Below are 11970 nucleotides of genomic sequence, written 5' to 3'. Positions count from 1 at the left end.
GAGTTGTACCCTTACTTTTGAATAAAAAACAACACAGCAAACAAATATGGCAAAATATTGTTTCAAATCCTCCAACAAAAAGCGAGATGTGTGAGCAACAGTACTGATGGGAAATGTTTAGTAGTTAGGAACATTTAAACTAACTGAAACCAGAAGATGGCAGTAATGCAACAAAAATAATGCAAGCTGTTATTAAACACCACAGCAGAAGAAGCAGAAAAAGAAGAAGCAGAAGTTCCACTCCCGGCCGGTAGGTGGCAGCACTCGCACACGGCTGGTAAACAAGCAACCCCGTTGGAATTGCCGACGAACTGCTGTAACGAGCAATGAAAGGTTATTCCATAGGTGAGTGGACTGCAAAGTACTTATTGAGTGTTCTCAACTTTATATTTAGCATATGACAACAAAGTAAACACGGGCAATTCTGTGTATTGGCTAGCACGCCCGTGGGAGTTGCACGTGGCCTGTAATAATGAGTCCACGAGCTTAATGAAGAAAGGTTTAAGCTAGCTAGCCCTCTCTGCTGCTCCTCGGTTCCAACTAAAGCCTGGAAATGTCACGATCAATTGAGGAGCGAGGTCCTTTGCATAACAGTACACAGACCGCGACTTCTGTGGCAGTACAAAATACGATATGTCTCAACTGTGAAATTTCCTTTCTATACATGTTTGTCGGCTCGTATTGAGAAACGTTTTTGGTAAAAAGAAAAAGAAAAAAAAAACACCACTTCCGGGAAAATCCACAAACGCAAATGAGTTCTATTTTTTTCAGAATATACGCAGAACAGTGTTTAATGTAAAATCTATTATGACATGAGCGCCGCACACCGGGGCCAGAAATAAAATAAGACTTTTATTTTGAAGGTACATGTACTTCCCTTACCTACTTACCTGACTCTTTACAAACCAATCAAACAATAAACAAACTATCCAATTAAATAACACGATTGTTACAATGAATAGGTAAATAAGCCATGATGAAAAAGTTAATCCAAAATATTGGTCTTGGTCAGTTTATTCTTGACCTTCATAACAGCAGTTGGCACATTATTTTAAAATATTATATATATATATATATATATATATATATATATATATATATATATATATATATATATATATATATATATATATATTATATATTCCTGATTGCACAATAGCTCACTCAGTTATTCTCAAGTCTTGACTCTTGATACTGAATGCACATTTTAAAATTTCATTGAATTCCATTTATTTATTTGACCTTTTATTTAAGCAGGTAAAATCAATTGAGAACCATTTCTCAGGTTCAGTCTGTTAATGGTTATGGTTCATATACCTACAATCATTTTCACATACTAACTTTTTATGCTTAAATTTGTCACGAGATCAGAACTTTCCCACAATGCTTCCTAATCGTTCACGTTTTCCTCTAGTGACTGGGTGGAGTGCTAACATGCAGAGTTTGGTGGTGCAGGCACTTGCCATGAGGCAGCTCGGCCGTTTGAATCCCCGCCACCTGCAGTCTACTGGATATGGACTAAGGCAGACTGAATGGTGTCCCAGGACCATCCACACGCGCCAGCTGTGGGGCTGCTCGGCTCTTTCCGCGCTTGGCTGTCACCGGCCTGTCCTACTTGGCAGAGACGCCGCCAGGGGCTGGTCAGTCCACCATCCAAGGTATAAAAGCAACAAGAAGAAAGACGCTGCGAGGACAGCACAGGAGGAGGACGACGACGAGGAGGATGATGAGGATAAAAAAGACCCTGAGGAAAGCGATTATGAAGATGAGGTGGATGAGAATCCAAATCTACCAAAGGACTATAAAGACATGGAGAAATATGTGCCGTCCTTTCGCTATGATGTCATCATGAAAGCTGGCCTGGACCTATCACGCAAGTGAGTGCTTCCTGTCTGCTGCCTTCATAGCTTTGAATACCATATTTTTTTTCTTCATAGTCTGCTTAATGTAAAGAAACAAGTGCGCGGCTGGTGAATTCCCGATCAGTTTTCCCCAAGAAACAGATATTGGCAGTAATAATACAACACATTTGATTTTTGTCATGGTTTAGTTCCATGGGTGTGCTACCTGTGGTGTTTCAGTCTGCTGCAGGAATAACTGATGGGATTTGGAGCATGAACATGTTAAAACGTAACTTGTAAACAGCAGGGCCTTTAAACCCCTTTCCTTCTGTCTTATAACAGTAAAATTGAGGACAGCTTCTACAAAAACAAGCTCAGGCTAAACGGACAGAAATTCACCAAGAAAAGTAAAACGGTGAGTCGTGTTCTATTGCAAGTTACACATGCCAGCCACAAATTCTCACTCTATCCGTGTGCGCCTTGTGCCTCTGTCCTCATCTACTTCTACTTTGTTCTGTATTCAAGGTGAAAGTCGGGGACACCTTGGACCTGGTGGTGTTTGAGAATCGGGAGACAAACACTGTCACTCTGATGAGAGTCATCCTCCAGAAGGTTTTGGGCCAATCTCGTGATGCAGAAAAGCACAAGGTCGCCATCAGGCGTTGGAAAAGTGTAGAGCTTCCCACAGATGAGGCCATTAAGACATGAACTTGAAACAGGACAGTGTTGACTGGGACATCATTTGCCAGTGAAGGCGACCGCAACCGGAGAAATGAACCCGACCAAATGAGTGGCGTTCAAATGATCTCCAAGAAGTTGGATATCTAACGGATCATGAAGGTTAACAGTGCTCAGTGGTTGTAGATATTATGCAGCTGGTTGGGAAAAAGATGTTTACCTTTCCCCACTTTTCTGTCTGACTCCTCCAATAAAGGTGCACGTTGACATTTTCAGATCATTGTCCTGATGAGTTTGCTGGTGGAGAGCGCATGACCTTTTCTTGCAAGTTCATCAGAATAGTTAGATTTGTGGTACGTTCGGCTACGTTTTCCATATTGTTACCGAGACTAAAATGTAAAAATGGTTCGCCTGAGTAGAAGCACTATTAATGTTGCGCAGTACACATCTTGTTGGGGGACGTACCGGGAAAGGGTCACCTCTGAAGGCTCCGGGTGTCAAACTGCAGTCAGTATCCAACAAGTCCAGTTTAGAGACGTCAACAGGAACGCGTTGATGCCATTACGTAAAACAGTGTGTCATATTCATAGCTGTGATTTTATTAGAAATAGGTTACCATGATCCATTGTCATGTTAAATTGTCTTTATAATATAAACTTCTATAAGAAGGCTTAACATAAGCACATTGTTATTGAAACAGTGGTGGCACAATGCTACATCAGTAACTGCAAAGGAAACATATCACGTCATTGTGATCCATTTCTATCGATAGGGCAAATATATGGCCTACGCTATTAGCTACTATCATCGTTATCGCTTTTAAGGCTACAACATTTATCGACAAAGTTTGTTAAATGAGCTATGACCGTTTGGGCTTATAAATAGAAGCAGTTTTATCCAACAATAAGACTACATGAACTACAACATCTACCGCTGTAGTCGCAAGTTAAAAGATGACGAAGAAGAGTACTGAAGAAACTCATAACAGCTTGGCTTCATCCTACATAGGACAGTTTGGAAAAAGTTCAACAAAGCGGTTTCAGCTTATATACTGTGCAATTATTATTTTCTTTCAACCAAGTGTTGCCTAACTGAATACTATGTTAACTAGGACACAGTGCTTGACCTCTTGGCCTTCTTTAGGATGTCGCACTTCTTGCGATTGGGCCGCCGGCAGCGTTCGTCGATGCTTGGCACGCATTCGTAGTGCCACACCTCCTCCATCTTATCCACAGGATACACCGCTTCCACGTAATGGCGGATCAATCGGAGGCGGACGGGGTCGAGCTGCTTCTTGTTGCAGGCCCCCGAGTGGTTGTACTGCAGACGCAGGTTCTCCTGAGTGAAGAGCTCAGGGAAGAGGCGCACCAACAAGCGGGCGGCAAAGTTCCCAACGGAGAGACTCTGCTGGACGATTTCCCGGACCTCCGCGTCTGAGAGCAGGTAGATGGAAGGTACGGGGAAGTCCGGCGTGGTTACGGTCAGCTCGTCCAGGGGGATTTTACAGAAGTCTTTGCTACTTTTCTCAGGAGGTAGAGCGGGAGCATCCGGATCCTCCCTCATGCTGTCTGGGTTGAGCTGGTTCAGGTGGCAAAGAAAGTCCTGCTCTGACTCGTGACCGTACACTTTGCGCTGCTGCAGATAGGATCTCCTCTGCTCCGTGTCGCGCCTCCTGCATCTCTCGTCCAGCTTGCCCACAAATTCCAGCATCCACACTCGGTCGTTCTTGGCCCGAGAGTAGACCAACTGCACATAGTGGCGGATGAGGTTCACGCGAACGGGGTCGAGCTGCTTTTTCCCGAGAGAGCCGCTGCAGTTGTACTGCTTCCGCGTGTTCTCGTGGGTGAAGAGCTCGGGGAACATGAGCACCAGCAGCCGAGAGGCAAAGTTCCCGATGGACAGGCTACATTCATAGTTGTTTTTCAGCTGCTCCCTGGACAAGAGGTACTCCTGGGCAACGGTGAAATCGGGAAGAGGAACCTCGAGATTGTCAAAATCCACGGGCGTGAGCAGCGACTTTTTGGCTTTGCGACCGGGCCTTTCAAAATCTCCCACCTCCGGAACCTTAATAATAGAAACGTCCTCGGGAAGGCTGGCCAGGTCATAGCTGTCGTCGTTGATATTGTCAGGGTCACTCCCATCGCCGTTGCTGTGAGGACCCTCCAGAGCGTCCTCCATGTGCTGAATACACCCCTGAAGCCAGCTGTCCTCAGGCACATCGGGAAAATTTGCTTCCATGTACTTCCTTATTATTTCCATCTTGTCCGAGTCCAGAATGAGCTGCCCCACACTGCTGAAGCGGCCAAAGCCTCCTGGCATTTTCCCTTCTTCGAAAACCTCGGGGAAGAGACGGTGCATGAGAAAAACAACAAAGTCCTCGGGCGAGGAAAACTCGTCCAGCTCCTCTGTGGCTTGTGTATTGAACGCGAGGTCCGTCGCAGCCCCGCTGCTTTGCTGGTTATCCAACGGGACGTGCTCCTCCTGGCCCTGCTCATTGATGAAGCGGTAGGTTTGAGGATGCTCCGCCTTTATCGCGGCGCCTGTGATCGTCTGCTTCCGGAGCAGCCGAGCGCTCTCCATGTCCCGCTGTGCCCAGAAGCGGTTGAACAAGTCATTGATCTGGAGGAGGCATTCTTCCTGCCAGACGCTGTTGTTCTTGACCAAAGGGTAGCACACCTCGACGTAGTTGCGGATCAGCTGCAGGTGGAGGGACTCCAGCGTTCTCTTGCTTGCCGTGCATTCATGGGAACACTCCCTGGCCTTGAACAGCTCCGGAAAGAGATGCACCAGCAGCCGGCAGCTGAGCTCCCCGGCGCTGGAGGTCTGCTCCATCAGCTGGTTCAGTTCATCACTTGTCAGCAGATACTCGGGGGGAGGCTGGAACTCCGTCTCCATCTCGGCGGGCTTGATCTGCTTCTTTATTCGCATGACTTCAAGGGTTAACAAGTCCACTTTGCTATGCAGCTGTGTCATGCTTGAATTGAGGGTGTTGAGAATGAGAAACATTTTCTCAATCAGCGGATAAAGGCTCGTGTCCGTTGACGGTGCTTGGCCCGAGGCGTCGATGGCGGGGGGGCTCTCCGATGGGCCGTTTCCCTCTGAATTCTGGAGCTTAGACGCGAGGATGTCGGCGAAGTTGAGATGATTGGCGGCCCCGTGACTGGCCTGCTGCTCCAGACTCGGCGTGTTCCTCCTCTCCGAGATCCTGTGGGAGATGCTGAAGAGAGGCTTCCTGTAGGAGACTCTGGGTTTCTGCTGGACGTAATTCCTCCTCTCCCCAGTTGTGGTGAGGCAAAGAGGCTCGTGCCTGCCGCTCTCATCCATCAAGTGCCGCCTCATCTGGACAGAGTAAATAACATTCAGAACACACACGTCCTAAGAGACACCTTAATCTGTACAAGTAGGATATGCGCCTCGTCTGTGTTTGTACACTCTGAAGCTTATGGCTCACCTCGCCTGAGAGTCTGGCTCGCTTGCTGCCGTTGGACTGGTTTGTGTGAGAGCCCGTCCCTGCAGATGGCCGTTTACCAGCCTCGGTGGCTCCAGGAGGCCCTCCCCCGAGTCCTCCAGGTGACTCGCAAATAGCAAAGTCCTGCGATTCCTCCTTAACGTCCTGGACATGATTGTGTTCTGCAAGTAAGGAGATTCACGTTTTCTTTCTTAAAACTTGCTACTCAGTTGTTTGGTTCACATTCACAAACGTGCAGGAAAGATGAACTGCGTACTGAACATTATCTGACAATACTGATGTCTGAATTTGTTTTTTGGTGACAAACGATGAATATTAGAAGAAATGGGTCTAGCTGCCATACTGCAACATAATTATTTTAATTTTTACACAAATAGGAACGGCGGTAGTTACCTTTCTCAAGCATCGCTTCTTCTGAAACTTCTCCATACTCAGAGGAATTCATAGCCTAGAAGAGTGAATCAAACATGAAGTCAGCATGAAGAAAAAAGTCTAATATACATAAAGAAGTCAACACCCATGTTATTGTAGCGCAGAAACAAGCTGTACATGTATTGATTAGTCCTTAACAACAATTATGATTTTCAATGTATTCCTTAAGTATTTCTTTAAGCCAAAATGACTTTAATAACTCTTTCTTTCTTGGCTAACCTCTAGGCTATGGATTGTTGGTCTGACAACACAAGACATCACAATGGAGATCTCATGATGTGTGTTTTTTATTCCTCTGTTTGCTTCCATGTAATTGACCAAATGCATCACTGAGAAAAACACACTTCCTGAACCGGACTTAAGTCCACCAACCAAGCAGAAATTGAACTTTTCACCACAGGTCTAGACTCCGAGCTGCACATGATAGTTCTCCTCTGGGCTTGTGGCAGCTGAGAGACGGCATGTGTGACCAGCTGCAGCTCAACATGTAGCTGCTGAGCACGCGAGGACCGACGGTGCCGACTCAATTTGTCTTTTTCCAGAGAATATAATAAGCTTGGTGCATTATTGCCGGAGGCTCCGCGCGTGCCACCGCACACAGAGTTGCCTCCTCGCGCTTCTCCAGCCGTTATTAGGCAGCTACTTCCTCATTCTTCCGCCCCATGAACCCATGAACCAAAACACAAGACATTACGAGCTGTGGAAATGCAAGTCCGCCACAAACTTGTCATTTGAACGACAGCGCCGGGTCATCGGGGACGTCGATGCGCGGCGGGGATGTGGTGGCGCAACATTTTATATGTGAATGTTAATGACGCGGCAATGTTTGCGTGGACGAGTCCCCCCTCGTCCCCCCCCTCTCCTGCTCTGACTCTTGTTAAATTAACGGTAAAGGCGCGTGACCGGCGGTTTGAGCTCACCTTCACGAGTCCATGCAATCCTTTCGGACGGTTAACGACGTGTCGGGCATTTCTGCGGACTATCACGCTGCTGTATTTGCAGCTAACTGTTGTTCTTGTTGTTGATCATTTTTGCTTTTCTTTTTTTCTTTTTTTTTTCCTCGCTCGGCTTCTGTGCTTTCTCGCGTGACGTGACCGGGGCGCGCGCCTGCTGTGTCACTTCCGCACAGCTGTGGAGAGAAGGGTGGGAAGAACAAACAAAAAAGGAAAACCAAAAGTTATTAATGCGTGTAAGTTAAATAAGGTTGACGTTAAACTCGTATTATTGTGTTCCAACAATAGTTATTGTTCCATGTTTTAAAAAAAGAGTTTGACAGCTGTCACACGAGGTCTGAAGAAGCGAGACCCAATGAGCTCGTGCGGACACGTTTTAGCTTTGTGCACGCGTGCAGTTTAAAAAAAAATAGTTTTACAGTAAATGAAACCGCCCACATTATATAGAAAGCTAGACTCGGCCGGGTAACCATTTAAAATGTTGGTTAAATATTGATATACTATAGCCTTCTGTATATCATAACATATAGAAGAATAACAAATTGTACCTAAATGTTTGTGATTCATCTAAATAGTGGAGCGCAATACCTCAAATCATGAGTTGTTTCGTAATGCAAAAACAGAAGTGGGTAGGAGGGACTCCTCTTGCTGCGTTCATTATCTCTGTACATCTTGCACTACAAAGCCCACGTTACGTGGGCGAACACTGCCCTCAAGTGGACAAAGACCGCAACAGCAGCAGCAGCGTGAGCGCTGATGGCACCCTGGGGCCTCTGGGCCGCATGTGCAACAGGAGGATAGCGACATTTGAAATGGCACAGACTGTAAAATTCACTTATTAGACAAAGGAGAATACATTAAGATAATGTTGCCGCATCTATAGCGAATGTGTGTGCCCTAAACTGTGCTGTTAACTTTTTTTAAATTTTTTTTTAACTTTTATTGTCTCTGACAAAAATATACCTGGGGGTCTCTATCATGCCCCATGCAAGTATTTAGTAACCGAGGTAGTGATCTGTAAATGCGATGCCTAATATATATTAATATCCAATTCTGTTGAGCGGCATGTGTGTCCCGTGATTTGAGACCTTTACACGGCACAATCGTAATCTGACAAAAAAGCTAGAAAAGCACTTGGATAAGTTTGGAGTCCGTACATCAATAATCCCAGTATCACGGAGTCCAAATAAAGGATGCATTCCTGTGAAATGTATTGGCTTTGTGCTGGTGGAAGCTGAAAGTATCTCAGTAAAAACGATGATCAAGAGAGCAATCATATGGAGCTGCACCGCATTGTTGCAAACCAGGGGCAATTGATTTGCAAGGGGGGGGGGGGGGGTAACCTGGGCTAGTGGACCGGTTCTCTCTTGATTCAGTTGGTGAGATGTGAACATATGACCTCACCGTGCCATAATTCTATCTTAATCATCGGCCACTGCATTTACACGCATGCACACGCGCGCGCGCACACACACACACGAGATATAACAAGACGACGTGCGCCGCTGTGGTTCTCATTATCTGACTAATGAGCCGTCTCCATGGCAGTCTGATCTGTCAGCCAATGAAGCGCGCGCGGGTGCACCTCTCTCCGCTCTCCCCCTCGTGCAGGAAGGGGTGGCGCGGCTCCCCGGGTCAGCCGCGCGACGGGCTTGCGACGAGGGGGCCGGCGAGAGGCACTTAACACCAGGAAGAGCTCGTTAAAGTGTCATTTTTGGCCAATATGCTCGTCTGCGTCGAGGCGGGCCAACCGGCCGCGCCGTTCCCGCCGCGGGGGGAACGACTCTCATCCGTCACCGTCAGCCGTGTGATGATATTAGCAGGTGTTTACCGAGAGGCCATTCACGGGAAGACGAATGGTGGCGCTGATATCACTCCGCGCTCAGACTCTCGCGGTCATTTCACACGCCGGCTCACTCCGCATAGAGAGGTCACAGAGGGCTGTCCCAGCATGCACTAGGAGCGCATGCAGGGAAAACACCACGGAGCATGCACGAGCCTCTGACCTTTATCTCTCTGTGTGGGAATGTCATGTATGTCTGAGGCGAAGACAAAGTAGCAACTGCGGACTGCGGACACCCAGACAAATGTGAATCCTTGTAACATTTTAGAAATAATACTTCCTTTTGTTTTTATTATCATCATGGAAGCAACACATCTTTAACATTTTTAAATCAACTTTCTGGGCAACGTAGATGACATCATCCCGAATTCATGTCACATTTTACAGCTGTGTTTCATTTTACATTTGGTAGAAAATAAAAAAATAACATCTACACATTTTGGAGTTGCTTGTCAATTAGGGTGAACCTATTTTAAAAAATAAATACGAAGCAAAGATTATCAGGAAAACTTGGCGTCTATACTGTCACGTCATCCATTGTGGACCCGATGAAGATGAAGATTCCCTCCTGACTCTCACCGCCAAATAAAAACATGGGTACTTTTTTGCATGCTTTAGCAGAGGCGTCTCTAGGATTTTGACGCATCCGGGGCTTAGCCTAGAAGAGTAAAGCAGATGCGCGCGCTGTGCACGCGCTGACATTTTTAGACATAGAAATACTCTCCACATACCCTACAGGTACCTGCTCTTCTGGACTGAATTGAATTGAGCCATTTCATGAAAAAGAAAATAAACAAGATGGTTCGACGTTATACCCTCACATTAACTTTAGCTACTTTCCTCTCCAGAAGAAGCCCAAGCTTAATTATTTTTAAGTACACAATTCTCACACACTACAATTGCATTTACAGACAGATGCTAATAACGAAGTGTTTTTTTCCCCCATGTAATAACTAGCAGCTACATCCCTCTAGTAGTTCCAGCTGCAACACTCTTTTTAATTTCTATTCCCATTACCTCTTTGATTCCTGACCACCTTTAGGGAGAAACACATTGAAATCTTATTTTGTGACATCTTGTTGTGCTACTACCCAAACACAGCAGCTTGCTGTTGTCAAGTGCGCCTGCTGCCTGACGCCTGATGCCTCTGTTTTGGGTGGATGACATCACGTGCGACCTGGAGGTGTTAACCACTTGTGTGCCAAAGGCAGAGTAGTGGCTTTTAAAAATTTTTTTTATTTATAATTGTTACTCAAACATGTCCAAAAACACTGTTTTATCGAAGCATCAACATGAGATACCCGTAGTTTAAATTATATATATATATATATATATATATATATATATATATATATATATATATATATATATATATATATATATATATATATTCGGTGCTAATTAAAAAACCTCTGGGGCTTTAGCCCCGAATGTTCTAGCCTAGGGACGCCACTGTGTTTTAGTGAATAATATAGGCTTTCCACTCTTTTTGACAAGATGAATTATATCATAAAATCAGCAATGAAACTACATGTCTGGTCCCTCAGGAAAGAGACGTCTTTTAGGGCCACATCTTGTCTCCGACTCGACCGACCTGCAGCAGTGTACAGTTGGAGCAATCTAGAAACCTCGGGCCTCAACATCTCAGGGGTTGAGTTCCTGCTATGTGTCGATGACCTCGAGTTGCCGATGTGCCCCCTCAACCAGGACTACAGCAGCGGCAGGACCTTCTGGAGCATTGCTGACAATGACTCAAACAAATAATTTTTAAAAAAAAATCTGCCAAAAGAAGCCCGTGCCTCAGTGACCTCAGGTAACTTGGCAGTAGCAATGAAACAAAAAGTTTGTGGAGAATTTAATGACTATATGAGGAAACTGTACGATATTATATAATAATATATTATTATATGATGTTGTACAATTTTCCTAAGTTAAATATTTGACAGTGTCATTCATCCAATCAATGGTGGTGCAGTGTGAGGTCCTGGACTATACTAGAAGTAGACGAGCATCCCTTTGAGGATCTGCGTTGCGTGCACATTAAACATTGTTAACTTGAGTTGTCCAACAAAAATACGTCACCGCTCAGAGTCCAGTTCGTCAACAGAGACGAAGTAGAGACAGAGATTACCAAAGTAATATATCAGAGTGGAGCAATCCGATTGTATAATCCCAAACTTAGCTGCTGTTTATGAGTCTAAAACACAAATAAGAAGAGTAATTTAAAAATTTCAACAGCAAGATTTGTCAGAACTTTTTAGCCAACCTGATACTTACTTGTTGATACTCATGCTTCAAGAATTTTGTGCATATTTTGTACATTTTTGTGTGTGTGTGTGTACAATGAAGAAAAACGGGAATACAGCAGACACTCCGTTTGCAATACTATAAACATTGCAGTACTTCCACCAGTGGGCCATCGATCTCAATCCTCGTTGCGTTGCCTCCTTGTCGTATCGAAATGAAAATCTTGGGAGATTTTCAAGAACACTGCCTCCTTATGTCAAGCTCTCCAGCATCCACCGCTGTGTTTGCATGTGCGTGTCATGGAATCCGTGCTGACCGACTCTCTCCACTGGACCCTGCTATAATTACACCACTCATCGTCTGGGCCGGGGCACACTGGGCCGCTGTTGCCCGCGTCATGTTTTGCATGTAAACTTATAGTCTCGCCAACTCTTGCTTTCACGAAACCCAAGCCTCTCCAACTGGGAACTGTAAGCAAACACAGAGTCCGGTTTCTGCTGCGCAGGG

The 11970-nt window shown here is 45.4% G+C and overlaps 2 protein-coding genes across 5 annotated transcripts; one reads left to right on the top strand and one right to left on the bottom strand.

The window, feature by feature from the left end:
* The first annotated feature begins 274 nt into the window (after positions 1-274).
* Positions 275-2809, top strand: mtres1 (mitochondrial transcription rescue factor 1). 3 transcript variants are annotated; one of them, XM_068580158.1, is made up of 4 exons: positions 275-345; positions 1415-1877; positions 2184-2256; positions 2367-2809. In XM_068580158.1, the coding sequence occupies exons 1-4, from the start codon at positions 327-329 to the stop codon at positions 2547-2549; spliced, it is 738 nt and encodes a 245-aa protein (XP_068436259.1). In that variant the 5' UTR covers positions 275-326; the 3' UTR covers positions 2550-2809. The 3 variants fall into 3 exon arrangements, with proteins under 3 accessions (XP_068436259.1, XP_068436260.1, XP_068436258.1); XM_068580159.1 differs by having other exon boundaries at positions 314-345; positions 1456-1877; XM_068580157.1 differs by lacking the exon at positions 275-345 and having other exon boundaries at positions 1355-1877.
* Positions 2810-3556: 747 nt separating this feature from the next.
* bend3 (BEN domain containing 3) lies at positions 3557-8037 on the bottom strand. Of its 2 annotated transcripts, XM_068580155.1 has the most exons (5): positions 7962-8037; positions 7341-7549; positions 6382-6436; positions 5971-6149; positions 3557-5858 (listed from the first exon to the last, which is right to left on the bottom strand). In XM_068580155.1, the coding sequence occupies exons 3-5, from the start codon at positions 6431-6433 to the stop codon at positions 3627-3629; spliced, it is 2463 nt and encodes an 820-aa protein (XP_068436256.1). In that variant the 5' UTR covers positions 6434-6436; positions 7341-7549; positions 7962-8037; the 3' UTR covers positions 3557-3626. The 2 variants fall into 2 exon arrangements, with proteins under 2 accessions (XP_068436256.1, XP_068436255.1); XM_068580154.1 differs by lacking the exon at positions 7962-8037 and having other exon boundaries at positions 7341-7747.
* Positions 8038-11970: the final 3933 nt, after the last annotated feature.

The sequence above is a fragment of the Clinocottus analis genome, unplaced genomic scaffold, assembly GCF_023055335.1.
Source record: "Clinocottus analis isolate CAN_PGR_092001 unplaced genomic scaffold, fCliAna1.0.p SCAF_17, whole genome shotgun sequence".
Taxonomy (NCBI): Eukaryota; Metazoa; Chordata; class Actinopteri; order Perciformes; family Cottidae; genus Clinocottus; species Clinocottus analis.
This window is presented reverse-complemented; position numbering and strand designations above follow the sequence as displayed.